This window comes from Petromyzon marinus, unplaced genomic scaffold (assembly GCF_048934315.1).
Source record: "Petromyzon marinus isolate PM22_M1 ecotype Great Lakes invasive population unplaced genomic scaffold, UKy_Petmar_22M1.pri1.0 PM_Scaffold_149, whole genome shotgun sequence".
Taxonomy (NCBI): domain Eukaryota; kingdom Metazoa; phylum Chordata; class Hyperoartia; order Petromyzontiformes; family Petromyzontidae; genus Petromyzon; species Petromyzon marinus.
This window is the reverse complement of record NW_027423112.1, coordinates 50,865-67,361: the sequence shown is the minus strand read 5'-3', so window position 1 is coordinate 67,361 and position 16,497 is coordinate 50,865. Positions and strand designations below refer to the sequence as shown.

At 47.6% G+C, this 16,497-nt stretch overlaps 1 protein-coding gene across 1 annotated transcript; it reads left to right on the top strand.

The window, feature by feature from the left end:
• The first annotated feature begins 1,104 nt into the window (after positions 1-1,104).
• On the top strand, positions 1,105-16,375 carry LOC142905330 (N(4)-(beta-N-acetylglucosaminyl)-L-asparaginase-like). The gene is made up of 9 exons (XM_076063551.1): positions 1,105-1,305; positions 5,389-5,542; positions 7,155-7,267; positions 8,995-9,107; positions 10,441-10,546; positions 11,599-11,674; positions 12,384-12,491; positions 13,424-13,557; positions 14,207-16,375. The coding sequence occupies exons 1-9, from the start codon at positions 1,158-1,160 to the stop codon at positions 14,305-14,307; spliced, it is 1,053 nt and encodes a 350-aa protein (XP_075919666.1). The 5' UTR covers positions 1,105-1,157; the 3' UTR covers positions 14,308-16,375.
• The last annotated feature ends 122 nt before the right edge of the window (positions 16,376-16,497 follow it).

The following is a 16,497-nucleotide window of genomic DNA, read 5'->3' as shown; positions in this document are numbered from 1 at the left end:
TTGTGGCGCGCAGGGTCATAAGGTTTGCCCACCCCTGATCTCTACTTTAGCCAGGACATGTGCCCACCTCCCCTGAAGGTGACAGATTTAGCCTGAGCACCGCAACACAGAAAAGCAATGTAACGGGTTTAAATGTCATTCATGTTCAGCGCACTTCAATGCCAACCAACATTTAGAGAGCGTGTCGACCATAGAGCTGTGGTCTTAAGTGCAAGTAATGTGGCCTGTTGCAGGATAACTAGATTATGGAGACATGTTCTGCAGAAATACCAGCAATAGAGAAGTGTCTAGTTCATCTGCCTCTGGTGATCAGGTAAATGTTTGCTCCGTTGAAAAATAATTATCAAAATTAAAATAAACGTAGAGTTTACATTCTGCCCCGAACACTAACATTTCCTCCACGCTTAAAAAGCCATACTTCTCATTTTCTGATCACCACTCTTAAACCTTCAGTCGCATTCCCTTGTTTTACAGCACCTTAAACCAAAATTAACTTGTCGCTTATTACATTGTGCGATGCTGCAGTCAGATCACGTGGGTGTCGGTGTTGCCCAGAGGGCAATGTCTCTGCTGTCGAAATAAACGATCGCTTAAAATGTTTGCAACAAGCAAGTGCTGTAATTGTTGAGATCTGTTGGATTTTGTATACATGTAATGGGAAGTCGTTGCTTTTGCATCTTGTGTATTTACATTGCGCTTCTACACAAATATCAGCACTCTCCGACTTTCCATCGGCAGCCTCCCAACACGTACAGAGATTCATCTGTTTCCGAACGAGTCCGGTTCATCACTAGTCAATCTCCACCGCTAGCCTGTCTCGCCAATAGTCAACATCACTAGTCATGTCCACCACTAGTCAACCTCACTCCAACCAGTCAATCTCACAAAGTCAACCATCACCAGTCAGGCTCCACGAGTTAGCCTCACTCCACCACTTGTTGACCTCACTGCACCACTGGTAGATATCAGCAATACTCAACCATCAGTCAATTTAGACTACGAGTCAACCTCACTCCACCCCTAGCAGTCAACCTACGAACCACGAGAGACAACCCCCGCCCCTCGACCCTCCCCGCCCCCTGCGGCCACCCCCACGCCTCCCGCTCCTCGTGACCCGCGGCTCGTGCGGGGACCATTCACCCCGAGTCTGCCCGGCCATGGCTGTCTACCTACGTTGCCGTCCGTCTTTGTCTCCTCCGCTGCTGCTACTGTTGCTGGCGAGTGGCTGTGTGGTTCTGTGCGCCCCGCCGCCACCGCTTCCCCTCGTCGTGAACACGTGGCCGTTCAGACAAACGGCACGGCGAGGTGAGGACACGGACAGGCAGAGATCAGTGGCGGCCGGCACGGAGGGGTTGTTGTGGCCAGCACCATGCCCCCGGCCACCTTTCTCTCCCCAGGAGCGGCTGAGATGTTCACACCCTCGCACGGGGTACTCATTTGAGGCTGAGTCTACCTAGGGGAGACCCCAGGACCGGTTCAGATGATCGTCACTGGTTGTGAGCGGGAGTGGGGCCGGGTTTTGTGTTTTAATTCGTGCGGCGGGCGCGAAACGCCACGCCCGAAGCCCCTCGCAGCTCCTCGCATTCGAGGCCGGCGGAGCCGAGGGCCCCAGCCAGGAGAAGTCGCCCTCTGCCCGGCAGGGGACTCAGGCGAGCAGGGGGGGATGGTGGTCGTGGCGTAAGGCCATGGAAGTGCATTGCACTGCGCAGCGTCGCGCACGGGGGGTGTTGGTACGTACATCTATGTTGCCGTGTTAGCTCTGCACCTCTGCTGCGTTAAGCGTAGAGTGTTAGTACCTCTGTGTGTCGACACGTACGTACGTTTAACTTATTTCGCACAGCACGTACCATGGCAGTGTGTTAGTGTAGCGCTAGTACCTTGTGTGTGTGTAGGCGCACAGCGTTAGTAGCCGTGTGTGTTAGTGGAGTGTTAGTACAGAGTGCTAGCACCAATGTGTGTATCAGCGTGTTTACTGTAAGTGTCCCCGCGTGTTAACGTGGAGCCTTAGTGTCGAGTTAGTACGCTGTTACTGACAAGTGTTATTACCTTGCAATTGTAGAGTATTAGCGCACGTTGTGTCTGGGTGTAGTGTTAGTACGTATGTGTGTCAGCGTGTAGTGTCAGTGCCCCCATCCCCCGTGGAGTGTTAGTACTGTAACCATGTGTGTTAGTGGAGTGTTAGTACTATAGCTATGTGTGTTAGTGTAGCGTGTTCGTACTATAGCTATGTGTGTTAGTGTAGCGTGTTCGTACTGTAACCATGTGTGTAAGTGTAGCGTGTTCGTACTATAGCTATGTGTGTTAGTGTAGCGTGTTCGTACTGTAACCATGTGTGCTAGTGTAGCGTGTTCGTACTGTAACCATGTGTGCTAGTGTAGCGTGTTCGTACTGTAACCATGTGTGTTAGTGTAGCGTGTTCGTACTGTAACCATGTGTGTTAGTGTAGCGTGTTCGTACTGTAGCCATGTGTGTTAGTGTAGCGTGTTCGTACTGTAACCATGTGTGCTAGTGTTGCGTGTTCGTACTGTAACCATGTGTGTTAGTGTAGCGTGTTCGTACTGTAACCATGTGTGTTAGTGTAGCGTGTTAGTACTGTAACCATGTGTGCTAGTGTTGCGTGTTCGTACTGTAACCATGTGTGTTAGTGTAGCGTGTTCGTACTGTAACCATGTGTGTTAGTGTAGCGTGTTCGTACTGTAACCATGTGTGTTAGTGTAGCGTGTTCGTACTGTAACCATGTGTACTAGTGTAGCATGTTCGTACTGTAGCCATGTGTGTTAGTGTAGCGTGTTCGTACTGTAACCATGTGTGCTAGTGTTGCGTGTTAGTACTGTAACCATGTGTGTTAGTGTAGCGTGTTCGTACTGTAACCATGTGTGTTAGTGTAGCGTGTTCGTACTGTAACCATGTGTGCTAGTGTTGCGTGTTCGTACTGTAACCATGTGTGTTAGTGTAGCGTGTTCGTACTGTAGCCATGTGTGCTAGTGTTGCGTGTTAGTACTGTAACCATGTGTGTTAGTGTTGCGTGTTCGTACTCTGCGTGTTAGTCTAGAGCGGTGTTCTTCACTCATTCTCAGAGGGGGTGCCACTTCCCCCAATAAGACATCACCAGTGTGGGGGCCGCCACATCATTTGAAACCATTGTTGGGTTTGACAGCAGCACGACGACGATGATGATGTTGGGTGGTGTTGTTGATGATGTTGGGTGGTGTTGATGATGTTGGGTGGTGTTGGGTGGTGTTGATGATGTTGATGATGTTGGGTGGTGTTGATGATGTTGGGTGGTGTTGGGTGGTGTTGATGATGTTGGGTGGTGTTGATGATGTTGGGTGGTGTTGATGATGTTGGGTGGTGTTGTTGATGATGTTGGGTGGTGTTGTTGATGATGTTGGGTGGTGTTGATGATGATGTTGGGTGGTGGTGTTGATGATGTTGGGTGGTGTTGTTGATGTTGATGATGTTGGGTGGTGTTGTTGATGTTGATGATGTTGGATGGTGTTGTTGATGATGATGTTGATGATGTTGGGTGGTGTTGTTGATGATGTTGGGTGGTGTTGGGTGGTGTTGTTGATGATGTTGATGATGATGTTGGGTGGTGTTGTTGATGTTGATGATGTTGGGTGGTGTTGTTGATGATGTTGATGATGTTGGGTGGTGTTGTTGATGATGTTGGGTGGTGTTGGGTGGTGTTGTTGATGATGTTGATGATGATGTTGGGTGGTGTTGTTGATGATGTTGGGTGGTGTTGATGATGTTGGGTGGTGTTCTCACTCGCTGGGTATCGTCAGGGGCCGCACTAACGACCACCAGGGGCAGCCAGTGGCACGCGGGCCTTGCAACGAAGAACGCTGCTCCAGAGTGTTAATACTCGTGTGCGTTAGTGCAGAGTGTTGGTGCCCCTTGAGTGTGCGTTAGTGCAGAGTGTTGGTGCCCCTTGAGTGTGCGTTAGTGCATATTGTTAGTGCAGAGTGTTAGTGCCCCTTGAGTGTGCGTTAGTGCAGAGTGTTGGTGCCCCTTGAGTGTGTGTTAGTGCAGAGTGTTAGTGCAGAGTGTTGGTGCCCCTTGAGTGTGTGTTAGTGCAGAGTGTTGGTGCCCCTTGAGTGTGTGTTAGTGCAGAGTGTTAGTGCAGAGTGTTGGTGCCCCCGTGTGTGTTAGTGCAGAGTGTTGGTGCCCCTTGAGTGTGCGTTAGTGCAGAGTGTTAGTGCAGAGTGTTGGTGCCCCTTGAGTGTGTGTTAGTGCAGAGTGTTGGTGCCCCTTGAGTGTGTGTTAGTGCAGAGTGTTGGTGCCCCTTGAGTGTGCGTTAGTGCAGAGTGTTGGTGCCCCTTGAGTGTGCGTTAGTGCAGAGTGTTGGTGCCCCTTGAGTGTGCGTTAGTGCAGAGTGTTGGTGCCCCTTGAGTGTGCGTTAGTGCAGAGTGTTAGTGCAGAGTGTTGGTGCCCCTTGAGTGTGTGTTAGTGCAGAGTGTTGGTGCCCCTTGAGTGTGTGTTAGTGCAGAGTGTTGGTGCCCCTTGAGTGTGCGTTAGTGCAGAGTGTTGGTGCCCCTTGAGTGTGCGTTAGTGCAGAGTGTTGGTGCCCCTTGAGTGTGCGTTAGTGCAGAGTGTTGGTGCCCCTTGAGTGTGCGTTAGTGCAGAGTGTTAGTGCAGAGTGTTGGTGCCCCTTGAGTGTGTGTTAGTGCAGAGTGTTGGTGCCCCTTGAGTGTGCGTTAGTGCAGAGTGTTAGTGCCCCTTGAGTGTGTGTTAGTGCAGAGTGTTGGTGCCCCTTGAGTGTGTGTTAGTGCAGAGTGTTAGTGCCCCTTGAGTGTGCGTTAGTGCAGAGTGTTGGTGCCCCTCGAGTGTGCGTTAGTGCAGAGTGTTAGTGCCCCTTGAGTGTGTGTTAGTGCAGAGTGTTGGTGCCCCCTTGAGTGTGCGTTAGTGCAGAGTGTTAGTGCCCCTTGAGTGTGCGTTAGTGCAGAGTGTTGGTGCCCCCTTGAGTGTGCGTTAGTGCAGAGTGTTAGTGCAGAGTGTTGGTGCCCCCTTGAGTGTGCGTTAGTGCAGAGTGTTGGTGCCCCCGTGTGTGTTAGTGCAGAGTGTTGGTGCCCCTTGAGTGTGCGTTAGTGCAGAGTGTTGGTGCCCCTTGAGTGTGCGTTAGTGCATATTGTTAGTGCAGAGTGTTAGTGCCCCTTGAGTGTGCGTTAGTGCAGAGTGTTGGTGCCCCTTGAGTGTGCGTTAGTGCAGAGTGTTAGTGCAGAGTGTTGGTGCCCCTTGAGTGTGCGTTAGTGCAGAGTGTTGGTGCCCCTTAAGTGTGCATTAGTGGAGAGTCTTGGTGCCGGCCTTCATAGGTGCTCGCTAACAGCACTTTCCCCAACAGTCTGTTAAGGCTACACGGGTGATCTTTGTGTGTGTGTGTGGCAGCGTGGAGTGAGCTCCAGGCAGGTGGATCTGCAGTGGACGCCGTGGAGGCCGGCTGCCAACAGTGCCAGCTGGACCGCTGCGACGGCTCCGTGGGATACGGTGGCAGCCCTGACGAGCGAGGGGAGACCACCCTGGACGCTATGATCATGAACGGGTGAGCTTGATAGGCAGAGGTGCCACGATGACGAGATGTTAACTACCTCGACTGGTATACAGGAGTTCGTGGGTTCGACTCCAAAACCCTTGATGCCTGCTGTATATTTGGAGTTTGCATGTCTCTCTCCCTGTGGTCACGTGGATTTTTCTCCGTGTTTTTCCCACCACATTTGGAATCAACATCACACGTTTAGAGTATTTGACTGCGATAATTGTCCATGTGATAAGCCACTTCGTTGAGCTATCATTTGTGGCCAGGTCGCTTCTGAAAAAGCTATACAGCTCAGTGGGCCTTACCTGGTAAAATAAAATATAGTTTAGTTTTTTTTTATAGATAGGCAGGAGGTCGTTCAGTAGGGATAGGTAACCCATTTCTTCAGGCACACCCGAATTGAGCCAGTGTGGGTCCCTCCTGCTATGGGTGATTTTCCACTGCATATTTACCTACCCAAGACAGAACCAAACTGTGAAGCTTTGGTCCCCACAAGACATCTCAATTTGGCCACGGGCGGCACAATGGTGCCACCGCATCATCTACGTGCGTCTTCACTTGTTCATTGCCCGTGACATCAGTCAGGTAGGTCTCTGTGAGGACACGGCCTCACCATGCCATCCACACGTGTCATTCACAACCGCTCGGCTTCTGCAGTGGAAACACAACCTGGCGCACCACCCCCCCCAGTCGCACCGAGATGGCTCAGTGCAGCCCCAGCGTAGCTTGGTTGTGCAGTGGAAAAGAGGGAGATAGGAAATGACTTTTTAAAATTATTATGTATGTCTGTATGTTGAACTTATTTCGTCCTGTACGTAGCCAGCCGTGCTAATCGGAGGTGCGGAGGAAGAACAACGTGGCTTAAATTTTGATTTAAAGCTTTCGTGACTGCAGGGATTCATCTTCTTGGTTCTTTCGGTAAAGTCACTTAGAATGGAAATAAAACAATAAAAATAAAACATAATAAAATATGTTTTATTGAACATAATAAAATATGTTTTATTTTTATTATTTTATTTCCATTCTACGTGACTTTACCGAAAGAACCAAGAAGAACAACGTGGCTTGTTTATCCAGGAGAGTCTCACTGAGCCTCGTGACTCTTTTTCAGGACGGTCCTGCCAAGCTTTTGCAGTCGGGGGTAATGATTGCTGTGCATAGCATAGTCCAATTGAGTGATTCGCAGGTAATTGTTCAAATTTGGTTAATTTGGACCATGACACCGGCAAACGGTGCCTACTTTTGTGAATAACGCCACAGGATCTGTAACGTTCACTGTATTTTGACAGTTTATACACCCACAGTATTAACCATAGTGGCCGGTCGGATTCGAACTGTGAACCTCTGCAACAAGCGGATTATAAGATGCTCTGGGAAGTTAAGACGTACCCCAAAACTCGTGCCCAGTGTCAAAAACCTCTTTTAAATCCCTTGGGGTTTGTGTTGTTGTTGTGAAGTCATTGATGACTGGAAGGAGAACCAACAACTAAACTGCAATCATGGGACGTCTGAATCCCAGATTCGAATCTAGGATCTCACCAATGCTGGCTGAGTGTCTGTCTGACAAGGTATTAGCCCCGAGCCAGTAGACTACCTAGAACTCTGTTGTGTTTTGCAGCGATACCTTCGATGTGGGTGCCGTTGCCGACCTGCGCCGAGTCAAGGATGCCATCGGCGTAGCCAGGGCCGTCATGGAGCACAGTGAGCACACCCTGCTGGTGGGGGAATCCGGTAATCATTTTTTCTTGCGAAACCTTAACTTCATTCTGGCAAAAAAGAAATGTTTTGTGAGGCTCAACCAGGACACATGATGAGCTGGCAGCACCCTCCACCCATCAGCCATGCTCGTTATTTACATAGCCATGCCCACTCAGTCACTTGCCCAGCTATCATTTGTGGCCAGGTTCGCTTCTGAAAAATAAGTTAATACCTCGGCGTGCTTTGCCTGGTAGGATGGGGATGGTTTAGTTTTATTTCTGTGTGTTTGGGTGATGTTTATATTTCTTGTACTTTGCACTACTATCATGTTATTGTCTTGTTTCTTGTCGTAATGTTCTTACCTGCCCCTCCTGGACATCTGTGAAAAAGAGCTTGAAAGTTCATCGGATTCCTCCTCCAGTATAAATAAATATTTTGATTCTGATTCAGTGCCTTCTGTTCTCTTTCTCACACTGGACCTGCCTACTTAACTAACTTTTTATTCTACCAGGTAAGTCCCACTGAGCTATAAGGGCTCTTTTTCAGAAGCGACCTCGCCACAAATGATAGCTCAACGAAGTGGCTTATGTGGAAATTTCTAGCAGCCAAATACTCTAAACGCGTGACGATGATTCCAAATTCTGGAGGAAAAACCGGGGATCCCTGACAAAGGTCTACTTGCTTGTAAGCCCCACCCACTACTCATGTAGCTCAGCCCTTTGCCCTGTATCATGAATGGAGCGTGAGTCCAGAATATTTTAGACCAGGAACAAAATCCCAATTATCACAAATGCTATGCGACAGTTCTTGTGGCAATTGTTCCAACCAAGCCGGTGTGTTTAGTAGCTATGGTTAGCTGCTGCAACATGCCTGCACATTACTTTGTTGCATTCCTCGTACACAAATGCAACTCCCTATCTTCTGCTGTGCAATACGGTTGCAGAGTACTGAACCATTTAAATCAGTCGCAGGGCTTGTCTGTGAGAGTTAAATGCGATCGAAGCTAAGAAGGCCTTGAGGTCCTGACTCCCACCCTCCTCTCTTGCCTGAATGCCAGCCCAAGGAGCCCAGCAGGGGCTCGAGGCAGGGAAGTGTACCTGCTTCATGGCGTGAATAAAAAAAAAATATCGAGGCATTTTAGAGAAACCATTAAGGAAATAATAAAACAAATATTGAAAAAACAAATTAGTTCAAGGCAGGCTGTTAGAGTTTTGTGATCATAATCTGGCTTTTAGTCACCCTCCTTTAGGTGTCCACACTTTTTTGTTATTAAATTATGATATGTATGTTCAATACATACAAATCCGTACAAAACATGTTCGGACAACGCGGCAAATTTGATGCTTCTGGATTACTTGATTTTTATTATTGAATATTGGCCAGGCGTCTTAGCGGTAAAATTAGCAGCTCATGATTGGAAGCTTTGCAAGTTCAAATCCTGGTTGGGAGGTTGGTTCATCCCTTCACGGTCGATAAGTGAGTGCCATTTGTTGGGGAAGTCAATAACGGCTGTCATTGGTAGACTTGCTCCCATCATAGGAATGGGGAATTTCAACCACTGGCTCAGGACTCTAAACAGGAGATGAGCACTGCCTCAACGCTTATTTGAGCAACAAATTACTTTGACCATTTTAGAATAAGTTTCAGCTAAATGCAGCTTAATGGCATTGCCAACTATTGGATGTAAAGTGATGATTTAAATTGTACAGAGGTGGTTGTGGCTCATGTGACTAAGGCATTGTGTTTGTTGTCTTTGTCAGCATCGAAGTTTGCTTTGGAAATGGGCTTTCCTGAAGAAGACCTCAGCACAAACTCATCCAGGGAACTCTACGAGAAGTGGAGGCGAAACTCATGCCAGCCAAACTATCGCAAGGTGCATTTTACTTTCATCATTGTAATGTAAACATGGCTAATGCAACCATTACATACACGCATTGCTATTACGTTGTGGAGACTAGAGGTGTGGGCCCAATGGAATCTGATCTGGTTATGAATCAATCCAAACCACGATGTCACGGATCCGATCCGGATTGCTTATGTCGTCATCAATTGGATTTCATTGCAGAATGATGTATTACTGGATTTTGTATGACGCACCACAATTAACCAATAAGATTGTACAGACCTGGTCACACACACACACAACCCTTCTATGTAGTACAAGACCCACCACGATCTCTTGGTTTAAAATAAAGTTGTAAGAAGAGCATACCGTGTAACCCTGCGGCCACTATACATTCCACTTGTTCTAAAATAAATGTAAAAAATTCATGTAATGATAATGTAACATTTATATAGCGAGACTATTTTCACTTGGAATGCTTTGCAATTCCCCTTTGTGAACTGTTTCATATTATGCCTGTGGAAGGAATCCGGAGTGTGTGGAGACAACCTATCACACCTACAAGGGCAATAGCAGCCTCCCCCCCCCCCCCACTGCTCCCCCTCCCTCCACCCTGGCACGCTCCGTGCTCCCAGGTGACCTGCGTCGGCCTCAAAAACCCAACGAGAGCGCTGGCGGTCACTCATGCGGTGTCGGGGCACGGCCACACTGTGGGAATTGGGGCTGTCCGACTCGCGACTGGCTCCCAGTGGTGATTGCCCAGATTACAGATGCACAGTATGGGGGGGGGGGGTTGTGTGGCCTGCCCACATGTAATATTGCATGAAATTCGCATGTGCGTGCACGTGCCCCATGACCTCAGGCAGTGCGTGAACTAATGCTCACGCGAATGGATGAATGAATGAATCGCCGCCAAGCCAGTGTGCGGTCAGACCTCTTCTCCCTCAAGACCCAGCCTTCTGTTTATAGTCACACTGCTGAATATTTGCTGCACTTGCCCTCTGCTGCCCACAGTGTGTTGTAGGCTACCGCACAGCTATGTTGTGGGCAGCAGAGGGGATTGCAGCGAAAGCCATTGTTGGATCGTACTTCTGTGCCTCCCACATTTCTCCTCTGTTGCCCCCCACAGTCTGGAACTCCCTTTCCCCAGCCATCGGTGCTGTTGAGTCCACGCCCTCTGTTCAAGTCCAGGCTCAATAACTTGCTTTTGGCCTCTGCCTATGACAGACTGCCTCTTTCTCTGTAACAACTGTGCCCACTGATTTTGTGCCCAGTCTCATGTAGACGCTATCCAAATCTTCATTGCATTGTACTGACTTTGATTTCGATTACTGCGTTTTTATAGACCGTGTTTCAATTGCAGAATGTAACACCGGACCCAGACAAGTCTTGCGGCCCCTACAAACCAATCGCCTCTTCTACGCAGACCTGGTCAAGTCCCATCGGCATTGACAATCACGACACGATTGGTAAGACAATGTTTGAATGGCAATGCGTGATGCAGACACGGCTGTGTCGCGTTGCGATATTTCAGTAGGCACTGTTAATTCCTCCTGGACAATCCTGCGATGGTGGGATGGCTCAAACGTTCTCTCCTCTGTTTTCCGAATTAAAATCTGAGCCACAATGCCCAGCGATGGAATAAACTGATGTCCAGAGCCGGGACAATTAGTCGGTTGAGTGTTGAGTCGGGAGAAAATTATAATCACACGCAATTCGATACACATATAACCTTAAGAATCAACACAAATTGATGAATCAGCGCATGTTCATCTGATAGCCGACCACTGCTCATCATACTCTCTTACAGGAGATACAGAAGCCGTACATCAAACATCTGTTGATGCCATCCAATGGATTACTAGACTTGACACAGTTATGTCGTGTCACTTGCTTTTCAAATGCCGTATGAAGTAGAGAGATAAACGATGATGTATCATCGCATCCCTAGTGAGCAGTGTAGACACCATAATATTTTCTTCATCAGCCAATATCTGTCCATTGCTGAATGAAGGCGTCTCCAAGATGTTGCCATCACTCCTATGGTACAAAAGCCCACCCAGCACCTGCACAAGAATTAAACTCGTCGCTCCCATCTCTGCGGTGAGATCCTCTTCGGCACTTCCCCCCTTTGGCTGCCACTCCATTGTGACGTCTGCGGCCCAAGCCTGCGAGATGTTAACTCCCTCGCCTAGTATACAGGTGGTCGTGGATTTGATTCCATCCCTGACACCTGTATATTTGGAGTTTGTTTGTCTCTCTCCCCTCGTGGTCGCGTGGATTTTTCTCCACAATTAGAAACATGCGTTTAGAGTATTTGGCTGCTATAAATTTCCACACGATGAAACACTTCGTTGCGCAATCAATTGTGGCCAGGTCGCTTTTAAATAAATAAAAAAGTTTTCAATATACTTTTCTTAACAGTCAATTATGCCTTTAATCTGCGTACGATTAAAGGCACTCTTCTCCCGCGTGCGGTGCTAACGAGGCGTGCCCGTGGCATGCCGTGTCATTTTCGAAGGCGTCGTGGTGATCGACTCGCAGGGACGAGTATCCGCAGGGACCTCCACCAACGGGGCAACTCACAAGATCCCTGGGTGAGTTTAGATGCTGTTGCTCTCTCCTCAATTGGTGATGATAATAATAATAAAAACGGAGCGATTTCCTGCTATGACAATTGAGGCAGTGCTCACCTCCCGTTTACAAGCCACGAGCTGGAGGTGGAAATTCCTCGTTCCTATGGCAGGTGTGAATTTACACAAAGGAAAAACACCTCGCCTCGTTACTTTCAAAGGGAAATGACGACTCGGAGGTGTGAGGAAACGCAGACGAGTGGCAAAGGCGGCCGGGCGGTGAACTTTTGCCGAATTCCCCCCCGCCCACCACCCTGTACGGTCCTTTAGATGTGAAGGTCATATCGGCCAAATGATGAGCATTTACTTGCGAGAGGATACCGACATGCAAGAGGGGAATGCTCTGTCGCATTCAGATCGAACGGATGTAGCCCACATTTTTGCTGCACTACCTTCTCCAGGCATGCCAGGGTACGTGTGGCACCTCGACGCGCTTGGTTAGGGAGTTTCACAACATTTGTGCGATCTACCAACCCTCGCCTCCACACTGCTGGATTACAGGCGTGCGTAGCCACCACCGCTCGGCTGTGGTACTTATTTTATAAGGATTTTCAACTCGGGACATTACGATTGTGAATTACTGTAGCACAAAAATGATTATAATACCAATGTACAGCCCTTTGTGCCTGCCCGGGTTATATCTTTGTTTGGTTTGCGTGCTCTCGTGTTCCAGCCGCGTTGGGGATTCTCCTGTACCTGGGGCCGGCGCCTACGCAGCAGGGAGCGTGGGAGGGGCATCGGCCACGGGCGACGGTGACGTCATGATGAGGTTCCTGCCAAGGTGCGTATGCTGCTACTGTCGCCAGACAAGGCTTGATTATTGCAACTCACCACAATACGGGACGTCTGGCAAAAAAAACATTACCAAGTTGCGGCGTGTACAGAATTCTCTGGCACGTGTCGTGACGGGTACCGCAAGATCCGACACCGTGTCTGTACAGTGCTCGCAGAGCTGCACCACTGGCTCTTCTGGTTCCCGAAGGAATACGGAATAAAGTCGCGCTCATTACTCACAAAGTGCTTGCCACAAACGAACCACAATAGCTCGCTGATCTCGTCAAGGAGCTCAGCGGTAGAACGAGCGGCTTGCAAATCGGAAGGGTTGCGCGTTCACATCCTGGTTGGGGGTTGACTCAGCCCATCATCTCTCCCCCCCCCCCCGGGAGTCGATAAAACAAGTACTACTTTGTGGATAAGTTAACAGTAGTTGTCCTATGGATAGACTCTCCCATGCAATGAGGAATTTCCACCACTGACTCAGGGCTGTAAATATGAGATGAGCACTGCCTCTGCTCATTAGAGCAGGAAATCAACGTTTATTATTGCCTATTAAAATCACATTTTTACAACAACCCGAACAACTGTGCCTGAAAAAGTCTTAACCTAGAGGCATTTCTGGGAAATACTCAGCAATTGTTACTCCCTTACAAACAAAAGCCACCCTGAATCCTAAGCGGTTTTTCAGAGGGTCCGCACTGGGGATGTTTGGCCAACACCAAAAACGTTGCCATGCTTTTGGCAATGGGAAGAACCCAGAGAGCTCGAAAGAAACCCCACGCAGAACAGGGGAAGGGCACACAAACTCCACACAGTAAGGCACCCGGGTCAGGAATCGAACCCAGGTACCTTGCTGTGAGGCACAGTTATTTCCATTGCGTGGCCTTGGCACCCATAACTGGAGTAACTCGAGATGATGTCCAATTGGTGTTTCAGTTATCAGGCAGTGGAGAGCATGAGGAGGGGCATGGATCCCACGCTTGCTTGCGAAGACGCCATCCGGAGGATTAAGAAGTTTTTCCCAAGCTTCTTTGGAGCCATTATCTGTGCCAACATCACTGGAGGCTTTGGTAAGTGTTGTGTGCTTTTTGTTGTTGTGCTGCCCGTGTTTATGGGGTGTGGTGGCACTAGTTATTGTGCCGAGCTACGAATCCGGCTACCTGGATTAAATCCCTGGCCAGGACCTCTCCCATATGCATTTAGCCTCATGCAAGGGATGCCCAGAGCCGCCTCTAGCGGAGGCTCTGCCGCCAGCAGTGGAGTAAGCAGAAGGCGCAAGCGGTTCAGCATAAATTTTATTTAGAGAGGTGTAGCGCCGTTATTTTTAAAGACATTTTGTGCTCACTGCATAGACCGTAGCGACACAACCGCACTCTATGATAGCTGGCACGAAACTGTGCCACACGCCCTCCCGCATGGCTTGTGGAAGCTTCAGTAGCGATAAAGTTATTTCATTTTTTCTTTGGGTTCCGTTTCGATAACATACGCGTACATCATTGGAATGGAAAAGAGTTTATATATAGAGGACCGCAGAGCTTGGAGGGGAATTTGGCACCAGCTCACCACGTGGCTGCTGCCTGCCCACTTGTCTGTGGTTCCTCCTCACACCACTGAGTCGTTCACTCCCTTCGAGAGTAAGAAACCGTTGTGTACGTTCCAAGTTGAAATTATGACACAATGTCCTGTGCTTTGATTCGCTGTTCTCTGTCCTGCTTGCAGGGGCAGCATGCAACCGGGCTCCCGGTCTTGACCAGTTCCACTACACGGTCTTCAACTCTGCCGTGGGCCAGGCTACAGACTATACCGCCAATTGTTTATAAACCTAGATTAAGCGTTTTACATGCTTTTAAAAGGCTTAGCAGAGGTGGTTGGGGGAACTGGGAGACTGATACCATGCTAATTCTAAAAGTTGGCCGATTCCAACTTTTAGAATAAAAATTTCAGTTTTATTATCGTGCGATGAACAAACAATTGTTACGATCTTTCCAGCTCATAAAAGATGTGTGCCCCTAGTGGAGTAGTTCTCAGCCTCCTGGTATGGCAGCGCCCCAATCAAGACCACTGATCCCCGTGCCACCCTTCTGATTGCCCAAAAGACATCAAAGGTTACCAAAGATGCGGTGTTAGAGATTATTTAATGTCGTGTATTCGTGTGGTTCGTTGCACAAAGTGGCGCTTGCATTCCTCGTACACATGACATTCTCCCTGCACAGTGTCCATGTCACAGCCTATCACCTTAAACCCTCTTTAAACTTCCATGGGGTGTCACCGATAAGTTGAGAACCGCTGCTCTCGTTTAAAGATGTCTATTGAAGGAGCTTCAGAAGTTGTTCTGTGATCTCATCGTATGGGCTATTCTTTCACGATGTGGTGCAATGCAATCTATGGTTCGAAATGGAAATGTGTCTCATGACATGATACTGATAGCACAATTTGTAATTGGGTAAAAAAACACCTTTTAGATTTTACAAAATGTTGACAATTAGTTTTTCATCTATAAATCGAGTTTAATTCTATCTCATGAATTTATTTTTCAAGGCAATGACTTGACGAACCTGAATCGATGGATGGCCATTTATGTCCATAGTTTGAGGTTTTCTGTGAATTCTCAGGGATCTATACATTCCAGAATCGTTGGTCAGTCTGTGACACAAGTAATCTTAAGCAGCAGGATCATGATTTTCAAACTTTTTTTTATTATTCAAAGATGTACATACATATAAGGATGTACATAAAGCAGACAACCACAACATTTCCAAGATAGACTGCTATGGGAAACGGCAATTGATAAAATACCTCGTAGCGTACACCTACTCATTTAGTGTAACTCGTAGGCTTTAACACTGACTCGCTTACAATTTTAATACTTTTGAGATAAAAGTATTCTAGCTAGGTGGTGCGTTGTGGGACCAAATCGAGTTTAAACCACTAAGGAATGACCATTGCATTAACATAGAAATGTCATCATCAGATTTGTCTGGAGTCGAGGAGGGAAATAATTGGCAATCAGCACGGATGTTGGGAAATTGGATCTTGGTTCTGACACTGCAGGTAGTTTCTGTTTCTTAAAGGTTAACTGGCGTTTAAATTAGGTTTCCCATGAAATTCATTCCTGGGACCGAATCTGTGTTAAGGCCCTCTGCCGCTCAACAGAGGCACACATTAAAATGTCACTTGCACAGGCGTTTAATGTGCACATTGTTTCACCTCACCGTTAAGTTAAAAGAGCAATTCTCTCGAGAATATTTAGCACTTAGATACGTGATGTTTCGCTGGATACTAAACCAACAATATTCGTCAGAATATTCAGGAAGTCAATAAAAATTCAGCAAGTCAGAAGAAAACATCGTGTCAAGATGAAATTGTCACACATTCTTCCGTTTGTTAAATTATTGTAAACATTGCATTTGTTTGGCTGTAAGGTGGTTGAGGGTCTTACAATACATTTGGCCTCACCCAAACATCAACTATGAATTGCTGCAAAACATAGACGTTAAAGTTTCTCGTAAATTACCAAATACCACTCCTTATGTTTATGTTGATATAAACTATTCCGGTGGGTTTTATGGTGGTGTTGATTGTTAATGAATGTTAAACATAAATTGTGATCTTAAAGTTCTATGAGCAGAGGCAATTATGCACGTGTTCTTTCTAATTGGGTAATATCCAGTGAGACTTTTTGCAAGGGATATCTGGGAAGAATACATCATAGGGAAATGACGGCGCAGGTTGTGTAAAAAAAACTGTACAAGAAACGAGTTTTTGTATGTACAGGTCCATGTGCTGAAAACCGAACCCAATATGAAGATACTGTCATTGTACACGTAAACTGTGCAAAAAGAAAACGTGCTGTAAATGATTATAATTTAAAATGAATTATACCTTTAACTGTTGTGGCTGCTTGTTTTATATAATGCTTTCCAACTCAGGTTGCCCAACACTTTGGAGGCACTAACCAGGGGAAACTATTACACAACTCCACGTGGGGTGGGGGGGGGGTTATACCCCGG